Source organism: Bos taurus, chromosome 2 (genome assembly GCF_002263795.3).
Source record: "Bos taurus isolate L1 Dominette 01449 registration number 42190680 breed Hereford chromosome 2, ARS-UCD2.0, whole genome shotgun sequence".
Taxonomy (NCBI): domain Eukaryota; kingdom Metazoa; phylum Chordata; class Mammalia; order Artiodactyla; family Bovidae; genus Bos; species Bos taurus.
In genome coordinates, this window is record NC_037329.1 from 85,241,026 (window position 1) to 85,262,192 (window position 21,167).

The following is a 21,167-nucleotide window of genomic DNA, read 5'->3' on the forward strand; positions in this document are numbered from 1 at the left end:
AAGTTTATTCTTCCTTTTTGTTTAAGAGTACTTTTTTCTCTCCAGAAGCCTGAGAAACTCCAGGATAGTTCAGGTTCAGTTGGGTGTGAGCGATGATGCCAATCAAATTCTTACCTAAATGTATATAGACTTTTCTCTTTCCTAAGCAAATGAAGCAACTTGAGTTGTTTTTCATCTTGTTTTTTTGGCTGAATGCATGCACACCCTGTAAAGTAATGTAATGCATTACTTTAATGTGTTTTGTACATACTATGGCTACCTTGAGGAAATAGCAGCAAAACTATGACATTTCAATAATTACATGAAAAAATTTGAAGTAGAAATCTACATCCTACTAAAAATAGATGAGGAACTCCTAGTTTATTTTCTGTATTTTTTTTCCAAAAATGAACTTTTATATTTGTGTTAGTATTTCTGTCTGACTTCTTTTAATCAGACAATCCTTTTTATTATAACTAGCTCCCTCGGCATAACAAGTTGCCCCCAAAATTGCCCTTCCCTCCCACCTCAGGCACTGCTTGTCATTTCCTTTATCTCCTCCTCCTCCTCATTTCTCTACCAACTATTACCTGGGACTACTCTGTATCCCAGGAATGCTATTGTTACAAGAAACAGGAAAAAATGACTAACGAAAGTTTATCTTTCTCACATATGCAAAGTTCGGAGGTTACTAGTTTTAAATGTCCGGAGAAGGCAATGGCACCCCACTCCAGTACTCTTGCCTGGAAAATCCCATGGACGGAGGAGCCTGGTAGGCTGCAGTCCATGGGGTCGCTAAGAGTCAGACATGACTGAGCGACTTCACTTTCACTTTTTACTTTCATGCATTGGAGAAGGAAATGGGAACCCACTCCAGTATTCTTGCCTGGAGAATCCCAGGGACAGAGGAGCCTAATGGGCTGCCGTCTATGGGCCTGCACACAGTTGAACACGACTGAAGCGACTTAGCAGCAGCAGCAGTTTTAAATGTTAGGTTAATCTGAGCTACTGTGGCCTTTTCCATGTTCTAAGATGCAGGTGATCCCTGACTCTGTTTATATTTAACAGTGAGGCACTGCATGGCTGACTTTTCTAAGAGCCTTCAGAGCTCTGGGCATCACCCAGGAGGAGGAAAGGACTGGTGCCATCATTTCTGTTCTTTTTATCAGGAAAAAAACATCTTCCCAGAAGCTTCTTGAAAACTGCCTAAAGCCTCACTGGCCAGGATATGTCACATGGATGTGCCAGCTATAAGGGAGGGTGGAGATGTGAACTTTTCAACTTCTTTTGGAGAGAGAGGACAAAGGAGCCAGCTGTCTATCGCAAACCAGATTAAACACCCTTTTCTTACTTTTTCTCACAGCCCTTGGCCTGGTTTATTCTGTGTTGGCAGTAGCCAGACAGCAGGCGAAAGAACGTGGACTGAAGGGTAAATCCGTGTTGTGTTTTTCGTTGCTGCTCCTCCATTTTCTCCCCACCCACTACTATTGGTGGTTCCCCCAACCCTGGCCGTAGGTTCATGGCAGAAGAACCAGTCCTAGGGTTTGTCTTGTGGTTCTTCTATTACCTGAGGAACACTGTCCTTGCTCATGTGGTAACCTGAGCAGGAATCTCGAAATACGGCTTTTTCCCAGAAATGTAAATGAACCTCACTTCACATCTTTGTGTATCCAGAGACTCCACTGATACCTGCCTGTACTTTTGTCTTTCCCTTTAAGAATGCATTGAAAACATAAAAGCTTCTTTATGCCATATCCTTAAGCTGATTGTTAACAGAAAGTCTGTTAAAGAATTCAGAAAGGTTATGTGTGTAAGAAACGCATTATGTTTTATAGAGGAGCACAAAGGAGTGAAATCTTGATCAGAAGCATAAAATAAGACTAAAAAGAAAATTTGTACACTTTGACCTTCATCATTCCATTTCCCTTAGCCCCTGGCAACCACCATTCTATTCTGTTTCTATGAAATTGGATTTTTTTTTTTTGGTTTGGTGTTTGGATTCCATATATGAGTGATATCACACACTTTTCTTTTCCTCTGTCCAGCTTAGTTCACTTAGCACATGCCCTCCAGATTCATCCTGCAAATGGCAGGATGGCCTCTCATGTAGCTGAATAACATCATAAATCACATCTTTATTCATCTACTGATGAATTGTTCCATATCTTGGCTGTTCTAAATACTGGTACAGTGAACATGGAAATGCAGATACCTCTTTAAGATACTAATTTTATTTCCTTCAGATATTTACCCAAGAGTAGGATTACTGGATCTTCTGGTAGTTCATTTTTAATTTTTTGAGGAATCTCCATACTGTTTTCCATTATGTCTGTACCAGTTTACATTCCCACCAACAGTGCATAAAATTCCCTTTTCTTCACATCTGTGCCAATGTTTGTTGTCTTTTGTTTTTTAAAAAATAGCCATTCTAACAGATGTGAGTTGACTCATTGGAAAAGACTCTGATGCTGGGAGGGATTGGGGGCAGGAGGAGAAGGGGACGACAGAGGATGAGTTGGCTGGATGGCATCACCGACTCGATGGATGTGAGTTTGAGTGAACTCCGGGAGATGGTGATGGACAGGGGGGCCTGGCGTGCTTTGATTCATGGGGTCGCAAGGAGTCAGACACGACTGAGCGACTGAACTGAACAGACGTGAGCTGCTATCTTGTGAGTTTGTTGTCCCTGATGATTAGTGATGATGAGCATCATTTCATGTACCTGTTGGCCACCTGTAAACCTTCAATAGAAAAGTGTCTTTTCAGATCCTCTGCCCGTTTTTTAATTGGATTGTTTCTTGGCTACTCTGCTGTATGTGTTCTTTATATACTTTGGATATTAGCCTTTTAATATGGTTTGCAAATATTTTGTCCCATTCTGTAAGTTACCTTTTCAAATAAGAGGATCTAGTGTATAACATGGTGACTATAGTTAAAATGAGATTGTATACTTGACAGTTACTGTGAGAAGGTCTTTAAGCATTCTTGCCACAACAAAAAAGTTAGCTACATTAACTATACGAGGTTGTTAATTTTGTGGATGTAATTATTTTGATTTTGGTAAACATTCTGTAAAGTATATGTATATCAAATCACATGTACACTTTATATATATTCAATTTCATATTTGTCAACTATGATTTGAGCAAATACCAGGAGATAATGAAGGACAGAGGAGCCTGGCATGCTGCAGTCCATGGGAGTCACAGAGTTGGATGTGAGTTAGCAACTAAACAATAACGTTCCTCAATAAAGTGTTTTCCTTTTATTTAAGTAAAAAGAAATAGAAAAGACTTTCTCTGAGACCTGTAGGGGAAAGATAGAAGGTAATTCCATGATGAAAAAATGTCTTCAATGGCTATAACAATATTACGTTGGCAAGAAGCTCAGCCTTTCCACAGTGCGCCCCCACCCCCGCCATGGTTCTTAAATCCTGCCATCAATTTTAAAACTTACTTAATTCCTTCATTGGTTCCGGAGGACCATCTTCAGTGACTTGAACCTGAGGTAGTCCCCACTTCCATTGCCTGGGAGGTAAGGAGAAGAAAGAGTATGTGATTACACACCAAGCTGGAGAGAAAGATGTGTTAATAATATCCCAAGTGGGGCCTTTGTGAGCACATTCTCATAGGTACAGTATTGCTAGTGATGGTTAAGGTTTACAGTTTGTTCAGTGTAGAAATGTCTGTACAGGATGGAGTTACAGGAAAATGTTCTTAAAGTTTCTACCACTGATCTTGTCATTGAACTTTGGAAATGTGATTCAGTGGTGAGAATGCTTTTAAGTTAATTCTGCTTCTGTAATTAATACCTGAACGAGTAGTGTCACTACTCCCAATTACTCTTGTGTGGTCTTGAGGGAGGAGTCTGGTAATTTGATGTCAGTAGCTTTAGAAGAGTCTTTGCTATGAAGTTAGTTTGCAAGTTATTTTTAAAAGTCACTGCTTCAAGGTATTTGATGAATCTATTTTATGGCAACTGCTCAGAGGTCCCGGAGAAGGCAATTACACCCCACTCCAGTGCTCATGCCTGGAAAATCCCATGGACGGAGGAGCCTGGTAGGCTGCAGTCCATGGGGTCGCTAAGAGTCGGACACGACTGAGCGACTTCACTTTCACTTTTCACTTTCCTGCATTGGAGAAGGCAATGGCAACCCACTCCAGTGTTCTTGCCTGGAGAATCCCAGGGACGGGGGAGCCTGGTGGGCTGCCGTCTATGGGGTCGCACAGAGTTGGACACGACTGAAGCGACTTAGCAGCAGCAGCAGCTCAGAGGTCCAAGTACTGCAGAGTTGTTTTTATCAGAAAGTTTGGATGGCAACATGTTAAAATGAAAATGGCTGGTAATGAAAGAGGTAATAACTCCCTCAGCCAAGTTATAGATCCTAGTGTATGTCTAATAGTAGCAGACAGGATAGATTGTGATCAGTAGCAAACTACCCAACAATCTGTGGCTTATAACAACGTAAGTTTATTGCTCACTCACACTATGCGTGGGCCACGGCTCTGCTCACGTCGTCTTTACTCTGGGATCTAAGCCTATGGAGAAGGCCATATCTGGGATGTTGCTCATCTTACAGAGAAGGGAAAAGAAAGAGCTGATGACAAGTTGGCTCTTAAAGTTTCTATGTGTGTCTGTTCAGTTGCTTTAGTCGTGTCTGACTCTTTGTAACTCCATGGACCATAGCTCGACAGGCTCCTCTGTCTATGGGATTTTCTAGACAAGAGTACTAGAGTGGCTTGCCTGCCCTTCTCCAGGGATCTTCCTGACCCAGGGATCAAACCCTCATCTCCTGTGCATCTTCTGCATTGCAGGTGGATTCTTTATGGCAGAGCCACTTGGGGGAGCTCCTTAAAGCTTCTACCCACATTTCATTGACCAAAGCAGGATACATGGCCATTTCCAAGCTAAACAGGACAGGGATATACAATCCTCCACAGGAAGGGGCAGTTGCTATCTTGAACGATAATATAATCAACTACACTAATATTGTAACTTTATTCTCAGGTGCATATGGAAACTACAATGTCCAGACCAGTCCTCTCTCCAACCCGCATCAATGCTACAGCTTCTGAAACATTCACAGTACTTCAGCAAAGGATGAGAATAGTTGAAGAACAGACCAGTTCTCTGAGGGATGACCTAATAATGTTGGACTTTGGTGACAAAAGGTAGCAAATGAAAAATGAACCCTGTAGGTTGAGTTTTGCTTCACTGGTTATAATAAGGAGTCACAGTATGGATGGTTTGGCAGTTGAAATAAGCATTTAGAAAAGAATTGAGAAATAACCATTATGAATAGAATATTAATTAGAAAATATTTGCAAGATAAAGGGTTGTCCTCCTATAATAGAGCTACTACCACTTCTAAACAGGTATTCAAAGTGTGTTATATAAGTGTGTTATATTCAATACTTGATTAAAAACAAATGTAATTATTTACATAATTAGAAAAAAATTTGATACTTTTTGTAAAAATAGACTTTGAAATTAGTTAAGATGAACATCTCACTTGATTCATGCCATTAATATGATCTATATTTTCTTTTTCCAGATTTATGATAAATTAAAAGAGAGGTTTTAAGTCTTAAAAAAGAAATTCATAGTTTAGAATGCTGCTGCTGCTAAGTCACTTCAGTTATGTCCGACTCTGTGCGACCCCACAGACGGCAGCCCACCAGACTCCCCCGTCCCTGGGACTCTCCAGGCAAGAACACTGGAGTGGATTGCCCTTTCCTTTTCCAATGCATGAAAGTGAAAAGTGAAAGTGAAGTGGCTCAGTCGTGTCTGACTCTTTAGTGACCCCATGGACTGCAGCCTACCAGGCTCCTCAGTCCGTGGGATTTTCTAGGCAAGAGTACGAAGTACTCAAAAAAAGAACTGTGTTTTTCCTTTGTTCTATGGAAGAAGTTATTCCCATTAAAAGTTAGATTGTTAAAGGCCTGAAGAATATGGGTGCTTACACAGCCAATATTGAATTTACTGGTGTGATTTTCTTTAAAATTACATATATATATTTCCTGAATGTCTCTTATGAAGATCAAAAATTAGTATGATTGGTGTTACAGCACCTATAGAGTAAATAACTGTTGAGCAGTTAAAAGATTAAAATTGTACCAATGTTGAGTATGTTAGAACGAAATAGGAATTTTTATTATGTCTTTGTTTAAAAATTTTTCTAAGAAGGATGTGAGTATATTGCCTCCATGCTAACTAATTCTTAATTTTATGTTATAGAATTAGCATTTAGCATGTTTTATGTATCACTTGTTTTTACATACAAAGCAAGTTTATGAAAAATCCAGATTAAAACAACCATTAAAATGTCAGTAATTTTTACCCATCCCATACTGGTCTCATTCTCTTTACCTAGTTGTTGTCGTTTAGTTGCTAAGTCATGTCTGACTCTTTGTGACCCCATGAACTGTAGCCCACCAGGCTCCTCTGTCTATGGGATTTACCTAATAGTTCTCTCTATAGTTAAGTTTGCAGAGGCTATCAGATATTTGTTAACTAAAGAACTTACTGTTTATTCTCAGTAGAAATGCAACATTGACTCAGTGGTTTCAGTTTCAATTCAGTCGCTCAGTCGTGTCCAACTCTTTATGACCCTGTGGACTACAGCACACCAGGCCTCCCTGTCCATCAGTCCATCCATCACCAACTCCCAGAGCCTACTCAAACTCATGTCCACTGAGTCAGTGATGCCATCCAACCATCTCATCCTCTGTCGTCCCCTTCTCCTCCCACCTTCAATCTTTCCCAGCATCAGGGTCTTTTCAAATGAGTCAGCTCTTCGAATCAGGTGGCCAAAGTATTGGAGTTTCAGCTTCAACATGAGTCCTTCCAATGAACATTCAGGACTGATTTCCTTTAGGATGGACTGGTTGGATCTCCTTTCAGTCCAAGGGACTCTCAAGAGTCTTCTCCAACACCACAGTTCAAAAGCATCAATTCTTCCGTGCTCAGCTCTCTTTATAGTTTAACTCTCATGTCCGTATGTGACTACTGGGAAAACCATAGCCTTGACTAGATGGACCTTTGTTGGCAAAGTAATGTCTCTGCTTTTTAATATGCTGTCCAGGTTGGTCATAAGTTTTCTTCCAAGGAGCAAGCATCTTTTAATTTCATGGCTGCAGTTACCATCTGCAGTGATTTTGGAACACCAAAAAATAAAGTCTGTCACTGTTTCCATCATTTCCCCATTTATTTCCCATGAAGTGATGGGACCGGATGCTATGATCTTAGTTTTCTGAATGTTGAGTTTTAAGCCAACTTTTTCACTCTCCTCTTTCACTTTCATCAAGAGGCTCTTTAGTTCTCCTTCATTTTCTGCCATAAGGGTGGTGTCATTTGCATATCTGAGGTTATTGATACTTCTCCCGGCAATCTTGATTCCAGCTTGTGCTTCTTCCAGCCCAGCGTTTCTCATGATGTACTCTGCATATAAGTTAAATGAGCAGGGTGACAATATACAGCCTTGACATACTCCTTTTCCTATTTGGAACCAGTCTGTTGTGCCATGTCCAGTTCTAACTCAATGGTTGGGATTACTTTATAATATTGTTATATTGGCATCTTTGTCCAGGGGCCAGTTGGAAACTCCAGAATGTTCTGTGAGCCAGAACATCACTAGACCTATCCAGAATGAGATAATTTGTTCAGGAAAAACAAATATTTTGTGGAAAAACTGTGAGTTCCTGGTCAATCGAATGTGCCGTCTGGAAAGTCTCATCCAGTCCTTGAAGATGAACATCTTCCGTCTGCAAACTGAAAAGGATTTGAACCCACAGAAAACAGGTACAGAGAGAAGAGAATCACCAGAAAGTTGGTCCTGTGTGGGTGCTTGATGAGTTTGTGATTCTTTTCCTCACCTTCTTTAAGCTGCTTGATGACCCTTCTGTCCTGTCTGGTAGATTTTCTGAAGGAGAGACTGAATACAATACAGGAGGAGCATTCCAAGGACCTCAAGCTGTTGCAACTAGAAGTGATGAATTTGCGCCAGCAACTGCGAGATGTAAAAGAGGAGGAAGATAAAGCACAAGACGAGGTGCAGAGGTTGACTGCTACTCTGGAGATTGCCTCTGAGACAAAGGTTTGTGTCCAAAGTTCTGGATAACAAATTCACCATTATGTGTTAGCTGGAGGAGGCAACAGACCCAAAAAACTGACTTTTAAAAATAGGTGATGTTGATGTGAGGATCTTGACATTTGAAATTTATCTCCATCGACAGTGTAAAGCATTGTGTGCTCTTAGTAACTGAATATTTATAGAGCTCTTCTATGCGACTTTTGAAGACCCAGAGGTGTGAGGGAGTCTGAGTTCTTCAAAAGCTTATATGCTTCCTTGGAGAAGAAGGCACAGCAGGAAACTAAAGAGGAAAAATAAGGGTATAAGAAATACAAAAGGCCAATATAGGACAAATGTAAGCCAATATTGCCAGCTAAGTGTTTTATGTTCAGGCAGGTTTAAGATGTACATGTCTTGTCTAGAACAGATTAGGCTAGGCTTCAAAGAAGAGACAGGACCTGAGCTGAACCTTTAGAAGGTAAAGCAGAGAGGTATGGACAATTCAAAGAGTACTCACAGAGGCAGCAAAAAATAAAGACTAAGGAAAGAAATTTGTCTTCCCTCCATAGGCCAGGCAGTATAACAGAGATTTTTTTCTTTAAAACATGTTACTTTGCTTAATCTCTGCAAAACTTCCAGGTTAGGGTATTATTGTCCTTATGTTAGTGATAAGAGGACTGGGGCCCAGAGAGAAGTCACTTCTCTGAGATCACACTTCCCTGTATTATTCCTGTATCTCAGATTTGAACCTGCATCTTTCTGCTGGATGCAGTTAGGGGGAGAGGCATAGGCTAGCCTGACCAGAGTGTTTGTGTGCCTGACACACCAGTTTGTGTGAAGTAAGTTGGAAATCAGCTAGGGCTAACTTCATAAAGGATCTCAAAATCAAGAGTATTCAAGTAGTTGGGCTTGGTCTTTGGGGGAGTGACTAAGATTTTTGATAAGAAAGTGAAGTCATGTTCGACTCTTTGCAACCCCATGAACTGTAGCCTACCACACTCCTCTGTCCATGGGATTTTCCAGGCAAGAGTAATGGAGTGGGTTGCCATTTCCTTCTCCAGAGATAAGAAAGTGACATAATGAAAATAAGAAAACTAATCCAGAAATAGTATAGGACAGCAGTCCCCAATCTTTTTGGCACTAGGAAATGGTTTTCTGGAAGACAGTTTTTCCATGGGGATGGTTTCAGGATGATTCAAGCACATTGATTGTGCTACTGATCATCTGTATTTGCAGCTGCTCTCCATTGTTAGCACCACTGCCTCAGCTCCACCTCAGATCGTCAGGCATTAGGTTCTCCTAAGAAGTACGCAGCCTAGATCCCTCACATGTGCAGTTCATGGTAGGGTTCATGCTCCTGTGAGAATCTAATGCTGCCGCTGATCTGACAGGACACAGAGCTCAGGCAGTAAGGTGAGTGATGGGGAGCGGCTATAGACACAGTGGAAGCTTCCCTCCCTTACCCAATGCTCACCTCCTGCTGTGCAGCCCAGTTTCTAACACCCCACAGGCCAGTACTGGTCCATGGCCCCAGGGGTTGGGGGTCCCTGGTATGGAGTATCAATTATAGGAGGAGAGACTGGAGACAGGAAAACTGGTTAGGAATCCATTGCATTATTTGAGGCATAGGCCGTATTAGGTCTGAACTACAGTTGTGGCATTTTGAAAAGAAAGGTATGCTGGAATATGGTATTGGGCAGGGGCTCAAGGTAGGGAAGAAGGCATAGATGACTCTGAGGTTTTACATCTTATGAAAGAATGAATAGTGAAAGCTGTGTTTTTCATCCTCAACTCCTAAGCATATCTGAGGCTAGAAGAAATGATATTTGTTATTTTAGTCTCTAAGTTGTATCCGAGTTTTTGTGACCCCCATGGACTATATGCCGCCAGGCTCCTCTGTCTATGGGATTTCCCAGACAAGAATGCTGGAGTGCATTACCATTTCCTTCCCCAGGGGATCTTCCTGACCCAGGGATCAAACCCATGTCTCCTGCCTTGGCAGGTGGATTCTTTACCTTTGAGCCACCAGGGAAGCCCTAGAAGAAATAGAGTACTTTAAAAAAAATAGGAATATATCCCATAAGAAAAATATCTAGCAGTTACCAGGTTTTCCTCTGATGATTGAATTTTACACAGGAGGTACCTGTGACTAATCATTTTTTAATGATCTAAAAGGGAAAATGATAGAAGTCATGAATCAAAGTAATAAAATAACTTTAAATATCTCATTGTAATAATTTCTTTAGATTCATATTAAGAAATATTTATAACTGTAGTCAGAATATCTTTTATAGATTTCCCTCAAAAGTCTAGATTTTATATACCTGTGGACAGTTTTCCTATCAGATTTTAGAACCTTTTCTACTTCTGTTTTTAGAAGAATGCGGCTATTATTGAAGAGGAACTGAAGACCACGAAACGTAAAATGAACCTTAAAATTCAAGAGGTAAGGTAAAAAGGATGCTGAGGGGGTGGAGGGGGCGTTGGAACTGTAGAGGGGAAGTCAAGAAAGTGAATAGAGTGAGAAGAAACCACTGAAGAAGAAAATGTGACTATCAGGAAGACTTTTAAAATATGGGGCTTGAAGTCATACCTGCGTTTATATGACATTAAGACTTCCTTTCACCTCAATAATGCCATAAAAACTGAAATAAAAAATAACTGCTCTCTGAGTCAGGAGGGAAACAGTAACCATGGAACTCATGCAGTTGCCCGTCCACTAGTTAGTGGACCCCTTCACACAAAGACCTTTTACATTAACTTAATGTTTAAAATAAAAAGCTTTTAATAAGTCTGCTCATCTAATTTTACCTTATAACTTTCAGCCTCTATTTAAGTAGATAACAGATTGGAATTATGAAGTAGGTGGCTACTAAAAGTTGTTGGACTAAAAATCTGCAGCTGAAAACAGTGGGAAGAGTCAGAATTACTAACTCAATACACCCTGACAGTGTCCTAAAAACCTCAGTATCCCCTGATGGAATAATTGACATTAGTCCAAATCAAAAGGATCAAATTATATTTAAAATATTCTGTTCTACAAAACAGAAATAGATATAGTATTTTAAAAATTATAAATTTTAGTGTGCTTAAGGTGGTAAGTGTAGCTATATCTGGAACATTCTCTTATGTGAAGTGCTTTATTTATCAGTAATTGCTGACAAAAGCGTTATTGTTCATTGCTGGAATATATTGTTTCACATTAAAAAAAATACTTTGGATATTTTAATAGATTTTTGAGCTGTTTTAAGTTTTTAGAAAAATTGCACATAGGCAGAGTTCCCATATACCCTTTCTCCCCACCCCCAGAGTTTCTGTTATTATTAAACATTTTGTATTAGTCTGGTGCCTTTGATTTGTTATATTTGATTATGAACCAGAATTGATACATTATTACTAAGTCCACAGTTTAGATTGTTTCATTTTTTAATTTATTACAGTATACAAAAGAGTTTCACTTCACTGCCCTAAAAATACCCTCTGCTTTACACACTCATCATCACCACCCTCTTTTTCCCAAGCACCTGGCAGCTACCAATGTTTTCATTGTCTCTGTAGTTGGAATCATACAATATGTTGCCTTTTTGGACTGCCTTCTTTCACTTATTTAGCATATGCATTTAAATTCTCCATGTCTTTTCATTGTTTAATAGATCATTTATTTTTATCACTGAAGAAAAATCAATTGTCTGGATGTACCAAAGTTTATCCCTTCACCTACTGAAGGATGTCTTGGTTCCTTCCAAGTTTAGCAATCATGAATTGCTATAAACATTCATGTGCAGGTCTTTTTTTTATTTTGGGACATGTTGTTAACTTGCTTGGATAAATACCTAGGAGCATGATTGATGGATCCTATGGTAAGCTTGTGTTTAGATGTCTAAAAAACTGCCAACCTGCCCTGCAATGACTGTACCATGTTGCACTTCCACCAGCAATGAAAGAGAGTTCCTACTGTCCCACATCCTCACCAGTGTTTTGAGTTTTTACCATTCTAATAGATGTATGTATAGTAGTATTTTGTTTTAATTTTCAGTTCTCTGATAATGTGATTATTTAGCATCTTTTCATATGTTAATTTGCCATCTGTTTATCTTATTTGGTGAGGTATCTGAGACCATTTCCCCATTTGCAGCTGGGCCTTTTTTTTTTTTTTAATCTTATTGTTGAGTCTTAGGACTTCCTTTTATATTTTGGATACCAGTCCTTTATCCATATGTGTTTTACAAATATTTTCTCCCAATCCATAGTTTGTCTTTTCTCTTAACAGTGTCTTTTGCAGAGCAGAAGGTTTTCATTTTAATAAAGTTCAACTTACCACTTTTTTCATGGATTATACTTTTGGTAATTATATCTAAAATATTGCCAAACCCATAGTCACCTAGATTTTTATGCAGTATTATCTTAGAAGTTGTATAGCTTTGCATTTTACATTTAGGTTTTGAATTGCTAATTTTGTGAAAGGTGTAAGGTCTGTATCTAGATTCTTTATATGAGTTTGTGTATGTCCAGTGGATCCAACACCAATTTGTTGAAAAAACTATCCTTTCTCCATTGGATTGCCACTTAGTGTTGTTTTTTTATTGGAAAAGTCTTAATTCTTGGTGCTGTGGTAAAATCTTGAATTTTCGTTGAACTTGTTGAGGACCTAAGAAGGACTGTATGAGTCAAACATGAACGTCTTGAGGGTATGTGGAGCAAGGAGGATGTGTTCTGCTGGGGCTACCACACACTGCCACACATTAGACTTAAACAATGGAAGTTTTTGTTTCACTGTTCTGGAGGCAACAAGTCCAGGATGAAGATATCAGCAAGCTTGGTTTTTTCTTGAGTCCTTTCTCCTTGGCTTGCAGGTGGCTGCCTTTTTCTCTGTGTCCTCACATGGTCTTTTTTCTGTGCACACATCCCTGGTGTCTCTGTGTACAGATTTCCTCTTATAAGGACACCAGTCACGTTGGCTTGGGCCCGCCTCAGTGACCTCATTACTGAAATGACCCTTTAAAGGCTTTATCTCCGTTTATGGTCATATTTTGAGATACTGGGGTTATGGCTTCAACATGTGAATTTTGGGGGGATACAGTTCAACCCATAACAGAGCTATACAAAGAATAGAGTAAATGCAGTATATATCCTTTCTAAGAGATAAATATATATATAAAATCTGATTCTGATAAACATGAAATAGATTAACTGATTGCCCTTAATAAAGCTTTAGGAATGAGTATCTCAGTAGTATAATTGTCAAATAAAGATTTCTTTTCTAAGGCACTTAAATTATATCTTGAGCAAATTATACTGTATAATTTGATGTAGAGCTTAGAAGAGTATATGATGCTTCTCTTAAATTATAAAGTAGTTGTAATCTGATACTAAAATAGAACCTGAAAAGTACAGCCAAAGGCAAAAACTATGACTCATTCTTAAATAAAACTAATATTTAACTGATCATTGGTTAAGGAAGGAATTTTGAAACTTGAAGGAACAGGATTATTAAAAGCTCAGTTGGTTTGACTATATAAAAATTAAAATCTTATACATGTAAAAAAACAAAACATAATGAAATTAGACAGTTAATAATCGTACCTTTTAAAGAACTTTAAATGACTTTGAAAACCTCAAAATCAGTGGGCAAAGGATAAGAACAGTTCAGAAAATATGTGAAGAATTAATAACCATATTGGAAAATTTTAATCTCACTAGGAGCCAAAGAAATGAAAAAAGTATTAAGATATTGCCTTTTATTTATTAGATTAGCAAAGATTTAATAATGTGATAATCTCTAGTGCTGATGGCATTTATTCAAATACTACTGATAAGAAAGTAAGATTGGAAGAATAATTATAAAATGTATGAAAAGTCTAAAATAGTGTTTATACTTTTAACCTAGTAATTCCTTTTGTAGGATTTATCTCAAGGAAATAATGAGAAATTCAGTGAAAGGTTTATTCACAATCATGTTCAGCAGAGCAGTATGGAATAGCAAGACACTGGAAATGTCCAGATGTTCAGTATTAGGTGTATGTTAAGAAAATCATAGACCATTTCCAAAACAGTCTATCTTGTAACAGTTTCATATCAACATACTTTTCATCCTTTTCACTTTAAAAAACTTTAAAACTGTAAAATACACCATCCTTCAAGAAGACACTTATAAATTACATATGTACAATGTAGAAAAGAGTTATAAAATATACTCAAGTTGTCTTTACTGGGGTTTAAAAATAGAATTTCTTTCAATTTATTATCAGTTTATAAAAGGAATGCATGCATGCTCAGTTGCTTCAGTCACGTCTGACTCCTTGCGACCCCATGGACTGCAGCCCCCAGGCTCCTCTGTCCATGGAGATTCTCCAGGCAAGAATACTGGAGTGGGTTGCCATGCCCTCCTCCAGGGGGCTTCCCCACCCAGGAATTGAACCGGAGTCTCCTGTATCCTGCATTGGCAGGTGGGCTCTTGACCACTAGTGCCACGTTCAGTTTCCATTTGAATTGGAAAGAAGGAAAAAAAAAAAACTTAACCTTCTTTGTATCTTTATCTGACTTATAGTCATTTATGGATAGAAATAAGATCAGTGTACCCAAATTCTTGAATGCTATTTTTATCTGCTACTTAGCAACTACTTCATTATTTTTTCTGATCTTTAAATTCTAACACAAAAAAATCCAATACATAATTAAAACAGCTTTCAGAGAAATGGTTATAATATTATGGGATAAAAAACACATACACATATGTAGATGAAGAAATCATAGAAAAATAGAGTTAAAATACAGAAAATACATAAGACGTATTTGTGTTTCTCAAACTTCTGACATATTTTACACAGCAGCAGCAGCAGCATACACAGACGTTTCATGAAGTGGTACTCACTACTTGCTGTGTGCTCCAGTATTTTCTTTGTGTTCTTTTTTGCCCACCTTTTCAAATGCTTCTTGCAACTTACAAATGAGTCTTGACTGCAGTTTGGAAAACAGACTTATATAGTAGGAAGGTGAGGGTAACAAATTTGACCCTGCATTTCTTAGAAAGTTAACCATTAGGGAGAAACAAAAACATGTTTTTGGGCAGTCATAACTGTATGAAGAATGGAAGTGAGATGGTATGTCTATAAACTTTTCATGGTGACTTTGATCTTTGTTAAACTGCTGTGAAGTTCCCTTGGTCTCACCTAACTGCAGTGTTACTCTGTAGCTAAGGAGACAACTGTCCCAGGAGAAGCACCTACGGGAATCTCTTGAGAAATCTGGATCAGCCTTGCTACTGAGAATACAAGAAATGGAAGCAACAGTGGAGGTGGAACGGAAACAGGTAGTGAGATTTTCTCTCCTTGTTTATGTTGGGGAAGTGAAACCAAAAGGGAAAAGCCAGTGTTTTGGCTACAAACCTATAGTTTTGCTTATTTCCTCTAGATTTATTAAATTCTTTCCTTTAGTAATCCGCTATTAACACTCTTACTACAACTTAAAAAATTTTAGTCCAAAATAAGCACTCTGATGCCGTTCAGTCCAATACTCTTACTTTATGAATGGGGAAGCAAAGGACAAAGAAGTTATTATGTGTCAGGGTTTATAGAGGTGAACTCTTAGCTCCTGGGAGGGAATCATTCCCCTACCACATACTCTGTGTTCCAGGAATTGACTTTGGAAGGTATTGCCCTAGTCTCGTATTATATGTACATGATGTAGATAGAAAAGAAGGATTAAACCGAGCTGACATTTGAAGCAAAGAATACCAGTAAGTCAAGTAATCAGGAATGTGTTTACATTGCTGTTTTCAGTTCTCGTTATCTATTTTAGCATAATATTTTTGCCTCCAAAAGTTGTTATTTGAAGTACCTATATGTATGGCTCAAGATTGTAAAGAATCTGCCTGCAGTGCCAAAGACCCAGGTTTGATCCCTGGGTGGGAAAGATTCCTTGGAGAAGGGAATGGCCACCCACTCCAGTATTCTTGCCTGGAGAATTCCACAGACAGAGGAGCCTGGCAGGCTCCAGTCCATGGGATCGCAAAGAGTCAGACATGACTGAGTTTGTCACTCAAGTTCACTCACGCATATGTAATTTCAGTTCAGTTCAGTTCAGTTGCTCAGTCGTGTCTGACTCTCTGTGACCCCATGAATCGCAGCACACCAAGCCTCCATGTCCATCACCAACTCCAGGAGTTAATTTAGAAGATTCTAAATTACAAGCACCCAAGGCAATCAGTAGCTTCAGATCCTAATACCTATAATTAGATTATGTAATGTTTATTATTTTAAGCAGTACTGTCCCTAACAGTGGAATTATTTAAAGGATTCTACTTAAGGAATTTGCAAATGATCCGTTATTGCTATAATTTATACTGCCAGTATAGAGGCCAGTAACCACATGTGGTTATTTACATTTAAATTAGTTTAAATAAAAGTAAAGGTTCCGTGCCTCACGCTGGCCACATCTCGAGTGCTCAGCAGTTGGTCCTGAGCTGGTGCCTGCTGTGTTGAGTGCACAGACGTCTCCTGGATGGCCCCACTGTAGGATGCTGTACTCTGCTGAGATCTTGAACATAAAAATCCTGCTTCTTCCTCCAGTAACGTTCAGAAAATCTGCTTTACACCTGTGCTGTAAGATAGCTTAAAAGGAGTTTTTTTTTTTTTGCACAATTTCAGGTGCAAATTTTGCAGGAGAACTGCATTGCCCTACGCAGTTCTATTCAGACCACCCAGGAACTACTGGCACAGGAGCAACAACAGAAAGGGGAGTTGGAGACCGCTTCCTCACAGCTCAAGTCTGACCTTGGTATGAAAATGGATGCTGGAAACTTCACTTTTGTTAGTTTGTTGAGATTTTGTGCACAAGCTTTCAAGATTCCAAATTCTTGTAGTGGCCAGTGATACTGGTATTCCCACAGAATGTAAAAAATTGCTGACTTTCTTTCTGTCCATGGCACTGAGGGGAAAAAACTAGAATTTGACCCTCTTAATTTTAAACTAATTATTTAGATTTTTACCAAGTTTATTTAATTGTTTGTGGACTTGGGACTGTTTGGGTTCTATGAATCTAGATTGAATGTTGGGTTATAGAGTGCTAATAAGAGAATGAGGCCATTAATCCTTGCTGAGTTACTGATTCTAACCATTTATCATGTCAGACTCTCCATTCTTCAGGTTATCAGTCTATTTTGGTGAACTTATATTTGTAGAAATGGATGGTTGTAAGGTACTATAGACAGAGCTTAGATTAACTTGTTTAACATTTGTTTTTTTTTAAAGAGTCCTTAAAGATGCAAAGCTAGAAAATGGAAGTGTCTAGACTTGATCCCAGGGTGCTTGGAGACATGTTTCTTCCAATCCAACATCCTTTATCAGACTGCTGTTTGTTAATATATAATTATAAAGGCAGTTTTCAAAGAGATCTCACTGTAGAAATCAGAGTTCCAGTGCAGTGCCTCACAAGTAAATAACACTTCATGGTTTAAATAGGGCTTTCATAAAAATTATCTCAGGTAATACACAAAACTACCTATACTTTCCAGAGTTACAGGATGAATAAATAGTGAAGTGAGACCTAAACTGGATCTTCTAACTCCAAACCCAATGTTCTTGTTATTGCGGCTTCTACAGTGTGGCTGTAATGAGGGTGAGGAAAGAGAAATGAAATAAAAAAAAAAAAAAATAGAGCAAAGAGTAATCCATTTAATGGTTTTACTTGCTGCTTTTAGCAGAAGGTACTCTTTTGCCATATAGTTGTCAAGTAGTGAATTATTCTGTGAAGTTCTCACTGATAATGCTCCAGAATAAGTTTCTGTCTTCCTATGATTGCATACTTAAAAAAACACAATTACATTTTATGATACTATGAGTATCCCATTTGAGCCTTACAGCAAACTTGTGAGAAAGATAAAATATACCTCATTCTACAGAAGAATAAAAGATGTATATTGAAGGACCCCCAATAAATAGAATAGCTGGGACTAAAATACAGATCTTTCTGTTATATTAGTTGTCCTTCTGATTAAGTGATTTTTAAAAAATGTTTCTTTCTTGATAGATTAATGCTTTCCTTTTGAATTTTTAAAGAATATATGAAAGACCATTAAAAACATTAAGATTAGAACAACAGTAATTCAAACTAACATAAAGAAAAAGAGACCTGTCTCAATACCAGCTATATGCTTCATATTGAATAATAGATGTTTTACATGCATGCAGTTTTATTACTCAAAAATACAAATATTGATAGTTATTATAACTAGATTAGTAAAAGGAATGCCTTTAGATATTTGCTTCAATGGATTTTAAAATGTACCTTTTTATTATTAGCAATAAATATGTATATATATGTGTGTGCATGAATACACACACACTAAAGTGATTACATTGTTCTCCTAAATAGAATAAACTTTGATTCTTCCTTTGAGTAGTGGAATTTCCAAGATAGATCATATAGTTTACCTTTTTGATCCTTCACATACGTTAAATTAGACTTTATTTAAAATAAGTCTTGAACTCAATTTCAAGAAGTATACTTTTCCTGAGTATATCGTAAATGTGAATTTTTATGTGTTTTATAATTTTTCTGGCTTTAAATACTTAAGTGACAAAATTAATAGATCTTTATGAATTTTCTGTGAAGCCAAATATTAATCTCAGAAGAGTTTATGTATTTTGGCTACTAGTATATCAAGGGCTTCCCTGGTGGCTCGGTGGTAAAGAATCTGATGCTAATGCAGGAGACTCGGGTTCCATCCCTGGGTCGGGAAGATCCCCTAGAGAAGGAAATGCCAAACTATTTGCCTATTTTTGTCTTTGGTTTTCTCTTCACTATATATACAGACTCTCTGAGTGGTTTCAAATCGCCGCCCCCCCGCCCCCCCACACACACACCTCAAATCATCCTCCTGAGTTCCAGATGGTATCTTACTGCCAACTAATCATCTATATTTAGATACCTTACAAATACCTCAAAACACATGATGAAAGCTTAAGTGTTGGAGTCATTATTACTCATTATATCTCCCAAACCTGCTGCTTGCCCTGAATTCTGTATTTCATTAGATCCACCATCCACTCCGCTGTCCAGGGCGGCACACTAGATAATTTTCTTGACTCATCTGTTGCCTTCACCTCACTGGTCAGTCACCAAGTCCTGACAATCTTCTGCTTACTCTTCTACATTCCCATTGTCATTACTTTAGAGCAGCTTTCATTGTTTTACACTTCGGTTACTGCAACAGCTACTAAACTGATCTCCCTGTTTTTATGGAGTCTTCGTCAGAGTAATCTAACAAAACAGCTTTTGATCGTTTGCCTCGCCGGCTTGAAATCCCTCAGAAACTTGTCATTATCTGTGTATTGAGCAAAATGTGGCCTCATTTACCATTGCATATGACTGTGGACTAGTTTTCCATGATTTAGTTTCAAGTCTATAAAAACATGATAGAAATACGGGCGTTCTGCTTATTTCTGCAAAATACAGACTAAAAATCTTTTTTAAAAAATGAAAATTTCTCAGGCGAAAAAATACCATGTTATCTCAATATAGTTGTAAGTTATTAACATCTTAGTTATGTGAACTTTTTGTCTTTAGTTTCTAGAGACGACATCATTTCCAAGTTGGTTGAAGAAAATAAGGTAAATTTAGAGCTTTAGAGTACAGAGGTTTTCTTTCATCTCTTCACTAAGTAATATTTCCTCATTCATGTTGGTTTATAGTCCTTCTGATTCTTCTAAAATCTTTATTAAAAGTTTCAGTGTATATGAGTTTATATCCAGAACTGTTATCAACTGGATATTATTAAATAAATTATTTCATGCAGATTATTAGAATTTGAAAAAAGGTAAATTGGCAAAAATAAGATGTATTTGCATTTTATACCTATTGTCAATGAACTGTAATGAAGTTTTTTTAATAATATGTAAGAAATATTAACTATTTTTGTTGATGGCTGCTCAGTATCATGAATGTATGTACTTAATACTGCTGAACTAAACAAACTTGATACGTAAATATTTTTAAGTGAACTGTACACTTAAAAATGGTAAAAATGAGTATAGTTCCCTGTGCTATGTATATAGTAGGTCATTTTTGATTGTTATTTTATGTTAATCCCAACCTCCTAATTTATCCCTCCCCACCCTTCCCCCATAAGGGAAAATCTGAAAAAGAATGTGTATATTATTATATATATTCTTATTATATATGTATATATTATTGTATACATAATATATATACATTATATATACATATATTACTATATAATATGCGTGTATATAATATAAACATATATATATTATGTATATATTATATATATTAACATTATATAATATATAGTATCAATGTTATATATAGAATTATATATATAATTAACCATTTATAATTAACCATTAATATATAATATAGAATGTTAATATATATTAACATTTTTATATAACTGAATATATAACATTTATATATAACTGAATAAATATATAACATTTATATATAACTGAATCACTAAAACTAACAATATTGTTAAATCAACTATACTTCAATTTAAAAAAGACATTTCATTAAAAAGATTTTAAAAGTGGTTAAAATGATAAATCTTGTTATGTGTATTCTACTACAATAAAATAAAAAAGATAGAAATAAATGTTACTACCTTTATATCTTAAAACATTTCTAAATCAGTCTCATGGTGTAGATGTTATATGATGTTTACTTGATGCTTCTTCTGGAAAACTAGAAAAGTGAAGGAAGAGGACTTAGACTTTGTTCATCCCCATTAGACTTAAGTACTGGTTAGGTAGACCATCCCACAACTCACATCCCTGTCACCTTCCCTCATCTGAAAGGGAACACTTTTTTCACAGAATGAAGGCACTTTCTTCTGCTCCACAGGTATTCCTTGATGAAAATATCTTCCCCTACTTACAATTTGAAAAGATCCTTGCATCTGTTTCTTTGAAATAATAAGATGTTACTGCTACTTGGAAGAAATGTATATGTAATTAACAAATATTTCATCTTAGTGTAGTTTTCTTGACATATGAATACTAGGTAAATACCAAGGTTTGTTTTCTTTAATTCAGATTTCTAAGCAAATTCTTTCTAATTGGAATCCCAGTATGAAAATATTTTTAATAAATATTTTTGATAA

The 21,167-nt window shown here is 37.3% G+C and overlaps 1 protein-coding gene across 4 annotated transcripts in view; it reads left to right on the forward strand.

Annotated features, from left to right (window-relative positions):
- The first annotated feature begins 1,035 nt into the window (after window positions 1-1,035).
- The window catches only part of CCDC150 (coiled-coil domain containing 150), an 86,122-nt gene continuing 65,990 nt past the window's right edge, over window positions 1,036-21,167 (forward strand). For 2 of the 4 annotated variants that reach the window (XM_059878684.1, XM_059878691.1), the window contains exons 1-8: window positions 1,502-3,196; window positions 4,987-5,150; window positions 7,568-7,779; window positions 7,896-8,074; window positions 10,428-10,496; window positions 15,243-15,359; window positions 16,696-16,825; window positions 19,616-19,659. In XM_059878684.1, the coding sequence (XP_059734667.1) occupies window positions 3,164-3,196; window positions 4,987-5,150; window positions 7,568-7,779; window positions 7,896-8,074; window positions 10,428-10,496; window positions 15,243-15,359; window positions 16,696-16,825; window positions 19,616-19,659 (948 nt within the window). In that variant the 5' untranslated portion in view covers window positions 1,502-3,163. Of the gene's footprint in view, window positions 1,409-1,500; window positions 3,197-4,986; window positions 5,151-7,567; window positions 7,780-7,895; window positions 8,075-10,427; window positions 10,497-15,242; window positions 15,360-16,695; window positions 16,826-19,615; window positions 19,660-21,167 lie in introns of those variants that run through there. The other 2 variants (XM_024981182.2, XM_059878688.1) reach the window with 2 other exon arrangements.